The sequence below is a fragment of the Periophthalmus magnuspinnatus genome, chromosome 2 (assembly GCF_009829125.3).
Source record: "Periophthalmus magnuspinnatus isolate fPerMag1 chromosome 2, fPerMag1.2.pri, whole genome shotgun sequence".
In the NCBI taxonomy this organism is placed as follows: Eukaryota; Metazoa; Chordata; class Actinopteri; order Gobiiformes; family Gobiidae; genus Periophthalmus; species Periophthalmus magnuspinnatus.
The window spans coordinates 15,505,500-15,518,309 of record NC_047127.1 but is presented as its reverse complement, the minus strand read 5'-3'; the positions used below and the strand labels follow the sequence as shown (position 1 = coordinate 15,518,309).

At 41.0% G+C, this 12,810-nt stretch overlaps 1 protein-coding gene across 1 annotated transcript in view; it reads right to left on the bottom strand.

The window, feature by feature from the left end:
• Positions 1-3,981: 3,981 nt before the first annotated feature.
• Positions 3,982-12,810, bottom strand: part of anos1a (anosmin 1a) — a 17,407-nt gene continuing 8,578 nt past the window's right edge. Inside the window, exons 3-13 of the mRNA XM_055228747.1 lie at positions 12,001-12,066; positions 10,438-10,660; positions 10,004-10,188; positions 8,690-8,816; positions 7,990-8,126; positions 7,789-7,917; positions 7,037-7,160; positions 6,676-6,783; positions 5,410-5,495; positions 4,459-4,672; positions 3,982-4,041 (exon numbers count right to left, since the gene is read on the bottom strand). Coding sequence (XP_055084722.1) covers positions 3,989-4,041; positions 4,459-4,672; positions 5,410-5,495; positions 6,676-6,783; positions 7,037-7,160; positions 7,789-7,917; positions 7,990-8,126; positions 8,690-8,816; positions 10,004-10,188; positions 10,438-10,660; positions 12,001-12,066 — 1,452 coding nt within the window. The 3' untranslated portion in view covers positions 3,982-3,988. The remainder of the gene's footprint in view (positions 4,042-4,458; positions 4,673-5,409; positions 5,496-6,675; positions 6,784-7,036; positions 7,161-7,788; positions 7,918-7,989; positions 8,127-8,689; positions 8,817-10,003; positions 10,189-10,437; positions 10,661-12,000; positions 12,067-12,810) is intronic.

Below are 12,810 nucleotides of genomic sequence, written 5' to 3'. Positions count from 1 at the left end.
CTCTGTGGTCTAGATATGGTGTGCTCCTTTTTGTGCCTTACAGAAGCTGTGTTCCCCATGTTTGATTGCTTGTTGATTGTTTATATGTTATTACCTCAACGTGTTTTGTAATAATAACGTTTAATAAAAAAAAACAAAAAAAAAACAAACAAACCTCTGTCTTTGCACGTATGATACGTACGTTAGATACGTTATTTTTAATTATTTATTATTTAATAGAAGAAAAGTCAAGATGTCGTCGACGCAGCCATTTCTTCCTGTTTAGACTGAATATCAATAGGCAAATATAACGTTCAAGGTGATTTTTTCTCAATTGTAGCTACTTCATAACTTATAAAAAATATACCTTCTGAAAAACATAATAACAGAGACAGAGGTAACAATATAATTTTTACATTCATAGTCTATAAACCAGAGAACACTACACATATACTGCATATATGTGTGTAAGTTATTAGACAGATCGACAACACAGTTTATCTGCCACCTCTCTGCTCATATGCAGCAATCACAAAATTTAATAAAGTAGGCTGCATGTTCTCCCTTGAGGACTGGAGGCCTCCTGGGAAAGAGGCTGCAGAGCATGGCACTCCCTGGGGCTGTGCTCCGAGCTGCAAACAGGTGGAGCCTGTTATGTTAAGGCTCAGGAGGCTTGATGGGGGATTATTTTTAAGAAAAGTTTTTTAATGCTAGTCAGCTTCTTGTTTCATGTGGTATAATAACACAATAACTAGTTACTGTGTTATTATGTATGTACATAAGGGAGCGCCCTTACGTACATACATAATAACACGGTAACTACAGGTGCATGTGCACCAACTTCAATACACCACATCCCCCTTTTTTAACAAGGTTTAAATGTACAATTATAGCTGTCACAGTAGTACCACATATTGAAAAGTACATTTTAAATCAAAGTGCAAAACATTTCTTTTTTTTTCTTCTTCAGATAACATGTTAAACCAAATCCACAATCACATTTTACATAACTTAGAACTCCTGTTTACAATAACCATTTTAACTGAGACTTGTCTTTACTGAAAACTAAATTTTACAGTTACATTGTATCTAGCAGGTGTTTTTACTGCTCTACTAGATCTGGTTTTCAGGTTTTCAGTCTGTGTGTGTCATGTGCATTAACATTATGATCAGATGATTCTGTCTGAAAAGTCTCTGAATCACTTGTTTGCATTTGAGTGTCCTGTCCATCTGTTGTCAAGGTTTCCTCCTCTGTTTTATGTGAGTGTTTCCTGTTCCTCCTGTACACTCTACCATCAGGTGTATGAACCACAAACAAACGTTGCAGCTTGTGTTTGTGCAGGACCAAAGCTGGCTGCCACGACTGTCCTTGTTGCATCTGAACATTCTCTCCATCTTGCAAGTCAGGCAGTGTCCTTGTTTGTCTGTCAAAATACAGTTTCTGCTTTATCTGCTTTTCTTTCAGTTGCTGATGAACCCTGTCTGATCTGGAGTGAGCAGTGACATAGATGTTGGGAGTTTTCCTTTTAGCCAGCATCCCATGAGCAACTGTGTTGGGAATATTCCTACATTCTCCAAAGGTGTATTCCTGTACTCCAAAAGTGAAACGTAAGGGTCACCTTTGCTGCACTCGGTTTTCTCCACCAGATTTTTTAGAGTCTACTGTTTTTTCAGCCTGTCCATTGGAGTGAGCATGTGTGGGACTGGAAATGACGTGTCCGAGCTGCCAGCTTTCTGCAAACTCTTTGAACTCAGCACTGGCATACTGAGGACCATTATCTGATATTAGCACAGCAAACACTGACTTAATTGCCAGTATGACACTGTGGCTAGTAGTGTCCTTCAATTTCATGAGCTACACACAGAATAAAACTCCATTGTAGTGAAAGAGATCAGTGCCCTCTTGTGAAAGTAGTGGATGTGTATTGGTTGCACACTACACACTGTAACACCGTTTGCTCAGTGTGTGCTGACATGTTTGGCCAATACAAAATGTCTCTAGCTCTCTTTTTACACTTAACCGCTCCTAAGTGTGACTCACTCCTAAGTGTGACTTTTCTCCAGCATTTCTTGTCTTAGCTGTGCAGGGATCAGCTTTAAACATCAGTCCAGAAAATATGACCTCATCCTTAAATGTCCAGTATGGCAAAATGTCTTTTGGTGCAATCCGCACTGGTGTCCATCTTAAATGTCACAACTTTATTCTTTATGTTGAATTTTTCCATCCATATGTTTTGTGCTGGGATTGTATCAGTGGACTCCACTTCAGAAACATTTTTGTTATTCTCCTTTGAGAGTCTCCAGGAACATTTCGTTTTCATTTTCACTTTGCTAAACAGTGTGAACTTTCTTTCCATATTGTTTACACAGGTCCTGTGCTGTACATATTTTGGCAAAATTATTTTTTCTTATGGCATACATTGCATTTTAAGCATATGCAAAACAGATTTTTCCATTTTTACATCCGCATAAGTTACAGTGTCTCTTTTTGTTCAACGTTTCCTGTTTTTGTGTACTGCTAGTGTCTTTTGTCCTGACTCTCAGCTTGTTCACTTCTACTTCTTCAGTTAGCGTTTTGACTTGGCTGGTTGTGATCTCACTTGCTCGGCAGATATCCAGAGCTTTTTCTAAAGTCTGCTTCACGTAAGTCTACCTCTAACTTGATGGTTTATTATACCACATACTATTCTGTCACACACCAGTGAATCATGGGCTCCAAATTCAGTCTTTAGATTTATTTTTCAAATCAGTGCTATATGTGTCTATGTTCTCACCTTGTTTTTGTGGTCTGGTGCAGAACATGTCCCGTATGTAAGGCAAGTTTTTTCATTGCATTTTAGTGGCAATTGTCTTGAAACTTTTTTTTTCCAACACCGCAATTTCATCTTTTTCACCCTCTGTGAAGTGAAACGTGTTGCTTACTTTCAGGATTCCTGGTCACCTTATGTACATAATGACACAGTAACTACAGGTGCATGTGCACCAACTTCAGTACATCACAGAGGCGTCTCAGTGCGATCTTTACCCATACTTGGCTCTGCTTTGCTTCTCTACTGTTCTAAACCTGGGCACTTCGCATGAACACAGAGAAACAACAAACGTTTTTAGGTTAAATCTTTATACAGAATTATTCAGGTTTGAAAACACAGTTTCACAAAAAGAAATAAATATGTTTTATATGTACAACATTTACAGGGACAAGAGTCAGGTTTAATATAGACAAACTCAATGGAGAATACACATGCAGTTTAGTCGCTATTTTCACTAATAGAAATGGCATTATTCAGCAAGTCAACAAAAGGAAGAAGATATTTGGGAAAAATAACTTTATATATTTCAATTTGTTGTGGTTATGATTTTATATTAGTTTAGTAAAAGATACCTTAAATCAGACTTAAAGGGCCACACACAGCCCTTTGGGCTTATTCATCCGGCCTGCCAAACGAAACCAAATGATATTAAAATAGGGTAAATTGAACAAGGGTAAACCTTGTTCAATTTACAAATTGTTGATCTTTTGGCACTTGATAAAACTGAATGCGAGTTTTTCTGCTGAAATTTAATAAATTAATTATTCATTTAATTAATGCATTTGGAAAACAATTTGTACAATGAGCCTTGTATTTTCATGCTTTGCTACATGTTACAGACCAAATCTCCAATGTCATATATACATATATATATATCCTGGCCCCGCCCCTCTGTCAAATTTTAGAACCCACTGTGGCCCGTGTGTCAAAAGTTTGCCCACCCCTGGGTTAAATTCATTGTCCTAGGACTAAACCAGGACTAGACCAGGGACTAAACCATGAACACACCAGAGCTAAAAAACAAGACTAAACCAGGGACTAAACCAGGATTTAATCAGGTCTGAACCAGGACTTAAACCAGGATCTACATCAGAGACTAAATCAGGGTCTGAATCAGGTCTAAAACAGTGTATAATGAAAAAACAAATCTTCAATTTAAACTTTGTCTCAGTACTTCTTGGTTTCAGTACTTCTTGGTCTCAGTACTTCTTGCTGATTGGCTGCTGCTGCTGGTCCTTCTTCAAACTTGGTCCTGTTTAAACAAAAGTCAAATCTACTAAAACCTTAGTTGTTTTGTTACATTCACACATGTTTAACACACAAACCCTGTATATTTGAGTTTTTTTTCTCAAACAGAAAACTCTCGATTTCACCTTGTGATGTCATGTGGCAATACAGGAAGTGCTCCACTGTGTTTTTAAACTCCTTTCACCATCACTGGAGCTCTGGAATTTAGCAATTTCTGCTAAACAAAAGGTAAACGCTATCTTTTAACCTGAAAACTACCACTTCATGACATCACAAGGTGGATCGGAGCATTTTGAGCTTTGGAGATGTATAAAGTCTTACTCAAACATGTGTGAATGAAACAACTCCAGGTATGTTTTTGAGGAGGTAACATTATTACATTTGCGTAATATTGGATTGTTAAATTTTAATATACCCTCACCTGTTTGTTCAGTGCAGTTGATCGGTTTCACACTTTTGGCTTGAACCATGGAACAACTCGGAGTTAAAAAGGTCTTGGTTTCAGACTTGGACTTAGAACCAGACCAGGACTCAAACTCGGATTTGGACTTGGAACCCGTCTTGGTCTGGACTCGCTGTAGAACCACTCTGTACTTACAGGAGAACAGCAACCCCGGCAGACTCACAAAACTCTCCTTTAAGAAATATAATACAGACAAAAATAATACAATTGATGGACATCGAATTTTAAAAAGTGTTAATTTCATCCATAGTCTATATAAAGAAGTGGACTAAGGGGCGAATGTGGAAGCACGAGCAACCAAAGAGCCAAGCCAGAGTGAGGCTGCTGAAGGTAACGCCCCTTCCCACCCGTATTGCCGGTTTAGCAGCGAGTGGGCACCTAGCAACGCTGTCATGCAAACCTGTTGCTAATGCTAGCGGGAGTGACTTGAGAAAAGAAGGCGCCTGATTTGTCTGTTATTAATATTCATATCTTGAATCACGGGCAAAATACCAAAATAAAAACCCCAGGATCATGTAGAGCGGGTTAATATGAACATTTTAAGACCAAAATGACGAGACTCAGCAGTTACAAAGAGAGGGGTGACAATTTTTCAATGTAAAGTGAATTGGAGCCAGGGTCGATGGAGCCGGAAGTGCGCCCATGATCACTTCCTACTTGGAGCGCTGCAGCTAGCAGGTTAGCTATGTCCTTTTATATATACAGTCTATGAATTCATCGACTAAAACATTTTCGTCAAAACTAGTGAACTATGACTAAAACTAAATAAAATGTGGTAATATATGAAGGTTATTTTGTCGATTAATGAAATCAAAACATAAATGAATGAAAGGAACAATGGATATAATTAAAGTAAAACAAGTAACACTGGTTTTATTTAACACTGATTAAAAAGTAAATATGTTTTACCTCCGTGACAGTTTTCTGCATCTCTTTGGTCAGGTTGTGGCTGCAGTGTTCAGGACTCCACTGGACTTTGTAAAACTCTGAAGGGTCTGTGAAAATGTGTGCTAAAATTATTTTGTCAGTTATTTGAATAGATTCTTTTTCCAGATCAAGTAGTGCTGTCTTCCTACTGGTGAAGGTAGGACGACAGCGCCATCTGCAGTCTGACTTCTTCAGTATCCCAGGTGTGTGAGAGTAAGTTATGGACAGCGACGGAACAAACATCATTGGGACAGACGACAACAAACATTGTCACAGGATTAAAGAGGTAATCGAAATATGGAAACATGCCCACGGGACTTTAAACCAGGATGAGGGGGCCTTTTTATTCTCACACACCTGGGATACCATCTCGAAGAAGTTGGAATGCAGATGGCGCTGTCATCCTGCCACCATCGGTAGGAAGACAGCACCAAACCCTGTTTAAACCAGCTGAATGGACACGTCACAGCAGCATCATGTGACCACTGTGAGGAAGAGCGCTAGTGAGCAGCCCAAACTGTCAGGGATGAAAACAAACTAAACCTTGGTCTGGAAAAAGAATCTACTAATAAATTATAAATTAATAAATAAATAAATAATAATATATTAATTGAAGACCAGATGAACCTCATTGGACTATTACTTTGTCAGTATTTTTGTCAAGGTTTTATTTTGCTAAATAAAATACAAATCTAAAAAAAGTTGCACTATGTGACTTTTCTGGTCGAGGCTCCAACACCTGTTAGATGTTTTTGCTTTGCCTAGAATGTTCCACAGTATGACATTTAAGTCAATGGACTGGAGACAGATCAGGCTGACGTTACCAGGGTAAGTATTTTTTCAGCAATAAAAACAACTCATGTAATTAAGATACTAGATAACAGTGCAATACCACGGAGCATTGCAGTCAAAGTCATAACATCACCATGGAAACAAGCACCTTCATCAGAAACGTTACATAATGCAGCTTTAAAAGGGCCTGCACACAATTTTTCCGCATGTATTTGAGCTAAATGTGTCTTGCCCCAGTACAGATATATTGTAAAAGCAGCTTTTGAGGTCAAAATAAGTCCACTGTGTACTGTCTGCATTTAATTATAAAGTGTTTTGTTGTCAGAGAATCAGGAAGTGCACTTTAGTATGCTAGTTGTCATCATCTATCTGTGAACAGTGCTTATAAACTCATTGCGGTGAATAATTCCAATGGTAAGTGAGGAATAACATTGTACTTTAATGTTTTGTCAGTACCTTTTTTCCAGTACAGGTAAACTCTGAGTTCTCCATCCTGGTAAAATGGAGTCCCAACATTTAAAAAGGAATCAGACTGAGACAATCGAGCAGAAGGAGGGCCAAGAGCTGTGGAGAGACAATATTCAAGTTTTATCTCCAAAAGGCAAATCCACAAATGTGTTTTCCCTGATTTTTATTAGTGACGAGCTTCATTCTGCTGCTACATTTATCCAACACACCACAACATCTGCAGATTAACTAGAGACATATGACCTGTCCCCATCTCAGTCTAATACTACAGGGATATAAGAGGATGGGAGGGCATCTGACACACAAGGATGTAGCTGGATGAGGAGGGGAGGGCATCTGGCATACTTACTGTGAGTGCTGAATTGAATTGTAGATTTTTTAGATTTGAGAAGATTTTGTCTCCAAAACGAAACCGCCTGAACTTCCACAGAGTACGTCCTGTTCTGACGCAGACTCGAGAGGGACAGAGAGGGCTGACACAGAGAAGAGACTGTAAATATTACAATATTAAATAAAAGACAACAGGACTAGACCAGGGACTAACCAGGACTAAACCAGGACTAAACCAGTACTGAACCAGAGACTAAACCAGGACTAAACCAGGGACTAACCAGGGACTAAACCAGGACTAGACCAGGGACTAAACCAGGACTAGACCAGAGACTAGACCAGAGCCTAAACAGGACTAAACCAGGGACTAAACCAGGACTAAACCAGGGACTAAATCAGGACTAAACCAGGACTAAATCAACACTAAACCAGGACTAAACCAGGGACTAAACCAGGACTAAACCAGGACTAAACCAGGACTAGACCAGGGACTAAACCAGGACTAAACCAGAGATTAAACCAGGGACTAAACCAGGACTAAACCAGGGACTAAACCAGGACTAAACCAGGCACTAAATCAGGACTAAACCAGGACTAAACCAGGACTAAGCCCGAGACTAAACCAGGACTAAACCAGAGATTAAATCAGGGACTAAACCAGGATTTAACCAGAACTAAACCAGAAACTAAACTGGAAACTAAACCAAGGTGTAAATAAGGCACTAAAAGTGGACTAAACAAGCTCTAAACCAGGGCTAAACCAGGTCTCACCTTTCTGACAGTCTTCCTCTTCTTCTTCTCCGCTGGTCTTGGTTTTGTTCCGGGTTTGGGTTCCTCTGAAGTCCAGCTCCATGAGACTAAGTAGACCTGGACCGGGATTTGCTGGTCCTGGTCCTGGTCCTGCTCCTGGTTCTGGTCCTGATCCTGCTCCTGGTTCTGGTCCTGATCCTGCTCCTGGTTCTGGTCCTGATCCTGGTCCCAGTCCTGGTCTGGGTCTACAGGGGTGTTTACAGCGGGGTCCCAAATAATTTGGGCTGAAGCAGACCGACCCAGACCAAAGCTGAGGTCGGACACTCGGAGGTGGGAGGGGGGAGGAGGAGGAGAGGGCTCTGGAGGAGATCAGGATGAAAACAGTGAGACAGTAAACCAGATGTCCTTCCAAAGAGATTTTTTTTGACCAATCTGCAGTCAATTAACCAAATAGTGTGTCTTGTAACATCTGTGTGTCTACTACTACTAACCAGGATTAAACCAAGACTAAAACCAGTCTAAACCAGGACTCAAACCTGTTTAAATCAAGACTATAATGGGGATTAAAGCCAGTCTAAAGCAGGACAGAATAACCAATATTCATAGAAAACAAGTAAATGGATAATATCCCAGAATATTCCTTGTCCTGAGATCCTCCTACTCATGCTAATGCTACTACTACTACTACAACACCATTACTACAACACCATTACTACAACGATCACCACTACTACTACGATCACCACTACTACTACTGAACAAAAGCTAAATTAGGACTAAACCTGGACTAAAATTGCTCTGAACCATAAACCACGGACCAGTGACTAAAAGAACTATCACAGGTCTAAACTTGTATCATCTGTGGGACTACTACTCTTACTACTACTGCTACTCTTTTAGTTAGATGTTTTTGTAGCGTTACCTGTGCTGGAGTGCACGTGTTTGCTGGGGGCAGTGAATCCTCTGGAGCCTTGAGAGTTCACAGCTGCGACTCTGAACTGATACCAACGCCCGGGCCGGAGCCAGGTCATGAGCCAAGGGGACGAAGTCTGAGGAAGGACACGCGGGGTTATTGTCATATGTGTGGGTGATATAACAATAGGGCTGTGAGATACTTTCTGTGCTGATTATGGAGATATAATTTACACACACATTTTTCAGCCTCTACTTTGAAACCTGTAGACACACTCTGAAGCTCATCGAGGCTCGCAGTTATAGAGTCCAATTTGGAGCCGAGTTCCACATTTGGAATTACGACTAACCGAGTATCATGGTGACCAAAGAGCCAATCCGGATCAAGGCTGTTGAAGGTAACGCCCCTCCCCGCCCGCACCACTGGTTTAGCAGGGAGTGGGTGCTTAGCAATGCTGTCAATCACACTTGTTGCTAACACTAGCGGGAGTGACCTCGGAGAACGAAGACACCTGATTTGTCTGTTATTAATGCTCATATCTTGATTTATGGAGCCAAAAGTGAAATAAAAACACCAGGATCATGAAATGTTCGTAGAAATACGAACATTTCAAGGTCAGAATGAGAAGCCTCACAGCAGCAGGTACAGGGAGAGGGGCGACGTTTTTTTGGTGTAAAAGTGAACTGAGTTGATAGAGCTGGAAGTGCATCCATGCTCACTTCCTATTTGGAACGCAGTGGCTAGTGAGTTAGCTATGCCCATTTACATATACAGTGCACGGTCAGAAGAGAAAGACACTGTATACAATGTATTTATACGAGACTATGATGATAGACCGCCTGAATATCTCACTTTTTTGTTGAACTTTGATATGGGAACTTTTAATACAAGCTCTCATGATTGTTTATGACTACAAACTGGCCGCACTAGAACTGAAATGGTAATGGTCTTTTGGTCATTTTTCTTAAAAAAATTGAACATATTTCAAACACATGTAAAACTAGATACACTGGTGCCACTAATGCACTTTAATAATTAGTTTCATTAAAAACCTGCTTCAGTTTTTAATGTTTTAAATGGACCTATGCATGTATTTTTGTTTAGTTTGTAGTTGTTTGTTTGTATTGTATTGACAGGGCACTCATAAAAAGAGTCTGCTACGCTCAATGGGCTCTTCCTGTATAAATAAATAATTCAAACAGAAATCAAAGATCTAATCACAATGCTTATTATCAAAATCATAATTAGATATTTTCCCCAAATTGTTCAGCCTTAATAAATAATAATAATAATCCTATAAACCATTATGGGCCCAACCCCCACCTGTGCCACATCCTCCCAGGTGGTGGCGCTGTCCTCGCTGGGTTGAATGCCGTAGTTCCACCTTCGCTGCAGGACATAAACCACTGGCTCAACCGAGATGCTGAACCGACATGACCATCCAACCTCCAGCTCCCCGGACGACTCCTCCCTGAACCACAGCTCCTTCCTGGGCTTCACAGGCACTCCTACAGGAGCAGATAACTGATTAAGTAAGACTGAACCAGGACGAAACTTCTTAACTAATACTACGACTCCTACTATTACTACTACTATTACTCTTTTATATAAATGTTTTTTGTTAAGTTGTAGCGTCTAAACTAGGCTTAAACTCTATTCCAGGTCTAACCCAGGGCTAAACCAGGTCTATCCCAGGACTAACTCAGATCTAACCCAGGACTAAACCTGGTCTATCTTAGGGCTAACCCAGGACTGACCCTTGTAGACCTGGTCTGGGGTCTGGCAGGTTTGCCCGCAGCCGTTGGAGCAGCATTTCCTGGTCTTGGGACAGTCCTGGTCCCGGGTACAGCTTTGGACACAGGCGGCCTCGAACCCCTGAGCCCGGTCTGGACCTGGGCACTGACCCTGCTTCAGAGACAGGGCAGAGACCAGGAAGTCACAGCTGCCCACGCACTCCCATGGCATCATGGGAAATGTAGTCTGGAAGGGAGAGGAGTAAGGTATTATGAAAGGAAAGGTGACCAGTGTTGGGAATAACGGAGTTAAACTATAACGCCGTTACTAAATGCGTTACTTTTTCAGTAATGGAGTAACCTAAGTAATTACTTTTCCCAGCGTCCTAACGCCGTTACCGTTACTGACAATAAAATGTGGCGCGTTACTTTTAATTGAGTTCACTCTGCTCTTCATCAGAGTCTCTCAGCCGAGGAGCTGCAACGCTGTTGTGTTTCTTTGGTGAAAGAGGAGGCTTGGGTGCCGGTTAGTTTTGTGTCCAAGATGCCACAGACTTGCTCTGACGTAACCTATGCACCGGTAACGGGAAGTTTTTGAGCGAGGGGAGTGCAGCAGCTCTCCACTGACTGTGGCCGCCTGCATGGATTACAAACGCGTAACGCATGATGGGAAATGATGTCCTGTCCACTCGGGCATTGACAGCTGATTGGGTCCGAGTTGTGTTTTGATCAGAAACGTGACTGTGTTCTCTCCAAAGAGGAACAGGCTCAGATCAGAGGTGATTAATATTTGAATACTGGACAGAGAATCACAGTGTGTGGCCAGAGAAGCTTAAAGGTTTTATTACAGGTTTACATTTGAATGCCTTAGTTTTACAAAACATGGTAATGAATCCTTTCAGTATTATACTGAAGGCACTTTATTGTTATTGTTTATTTTAATGAAGAAAATACTTGAAGTACAATTGTCTGAAATTGTGTGACATGTTGATTTATTTGCACTTCAAATGAAATGTTTTATATATAATTATTTTTATATTTTAAGTGAAATAAATGTTAAAGGTTCACATCTGTTGTGTTTTTATTGTTTTAACATAATAAGTAACGCGGAGTAGTTACTTTGCCTAGTAACTTTTTACTTCTCCCAAAAAGTAACTGAGTTACTAACTCAGTTACTTTTCGGGAGAAGTAACTTGTAATTATAACTAATTACATTTTTGAAGTAAGATGCCCAACACTGAAGGTGACAAATGATATTGCAACTATACTTGGCCTAATGTCAGGTGGACACTGACTGCAAGTGTGGGACTACACCAGGACAAAAGCAGGACTAAACAAGTATCAAACATGGACTAAACTGGGACTAAACTATGACTAAATCAAGGCTAAACTAGGACTAAACATGGGCTAAACCAGGACTAAACCACGACTAAAGCAGGGCCCAATTAGGATTAAACATAGACTACACCAGGACTAAACCAGGACTACACCAGGACTAAATGAGGACTAAACCAGGACTAAACCAGGACTAGATCAGGATTTAACCAGTACTAAACCAAGACTATGTTATAGGCCATTCAGGTTTACCTGACACATCTGGTCACAACTGCTCCTCTTCTTCATTACCCATGATGCTTTGCAGGGTTCCAGGCACTGTCCACAGACACAAAATAATCACATTTTACATTAAACATAAAATTAGGTCAGTTCTAGTTTATATATATAAATCTCATCCTCACCCTCCACGGGCGGTCTCATCCTTTTCCACGCTCGGGACCTCTACCAGAGGCCTGGGAGCGTGAGGGTTCTACAGTATCTTTGCTGTTCCTAGTACTGCACTTTTCTGGACTGAGATCTCTGATGTTTTTCCTGGGATTTGCTGTAGCCACTCCTCTAGTTTGGGGGTTACCGAGTGCCCCGATGGCCACGGGCACCACTGATACATTCACCTTCCAGACCTTCTCCAGCTCTTTTTTGAGCCCCTGGTATTTCTCTAGTTTCTCATGTTCCTTTTTCCTGATGTTCCCATCACTTTGCTCTGTTTATCCAACACCACAATGTCCCGTTGGTTCATCTCCATTCTGTCAGTCTGTATCTGGAAGTCCCACAGGATCTTGGCTCAATCATTCTCTGCTACCTTTAGAGGTGTTTCCCACCTAGTTGTCTGGTGTGGTAGATCTATCACTCTAGTGCTCAAGGGCTGCTCAGTCACTTCAGTTATGTTCTGGTGGTATATCCCATGCAGGGGCTTGTCCTCCCATGATGGTTCCTCCAGCACCTCTTCCTCTGCACTCCACTGTCTGAGACATTTGCTGAGCATGTCATTTGTTGGGGCCTTGTCCTTGATGTACTTATGGATCTTGGATGTTTCATCCCGGACAGTGGCTCTCACACTCA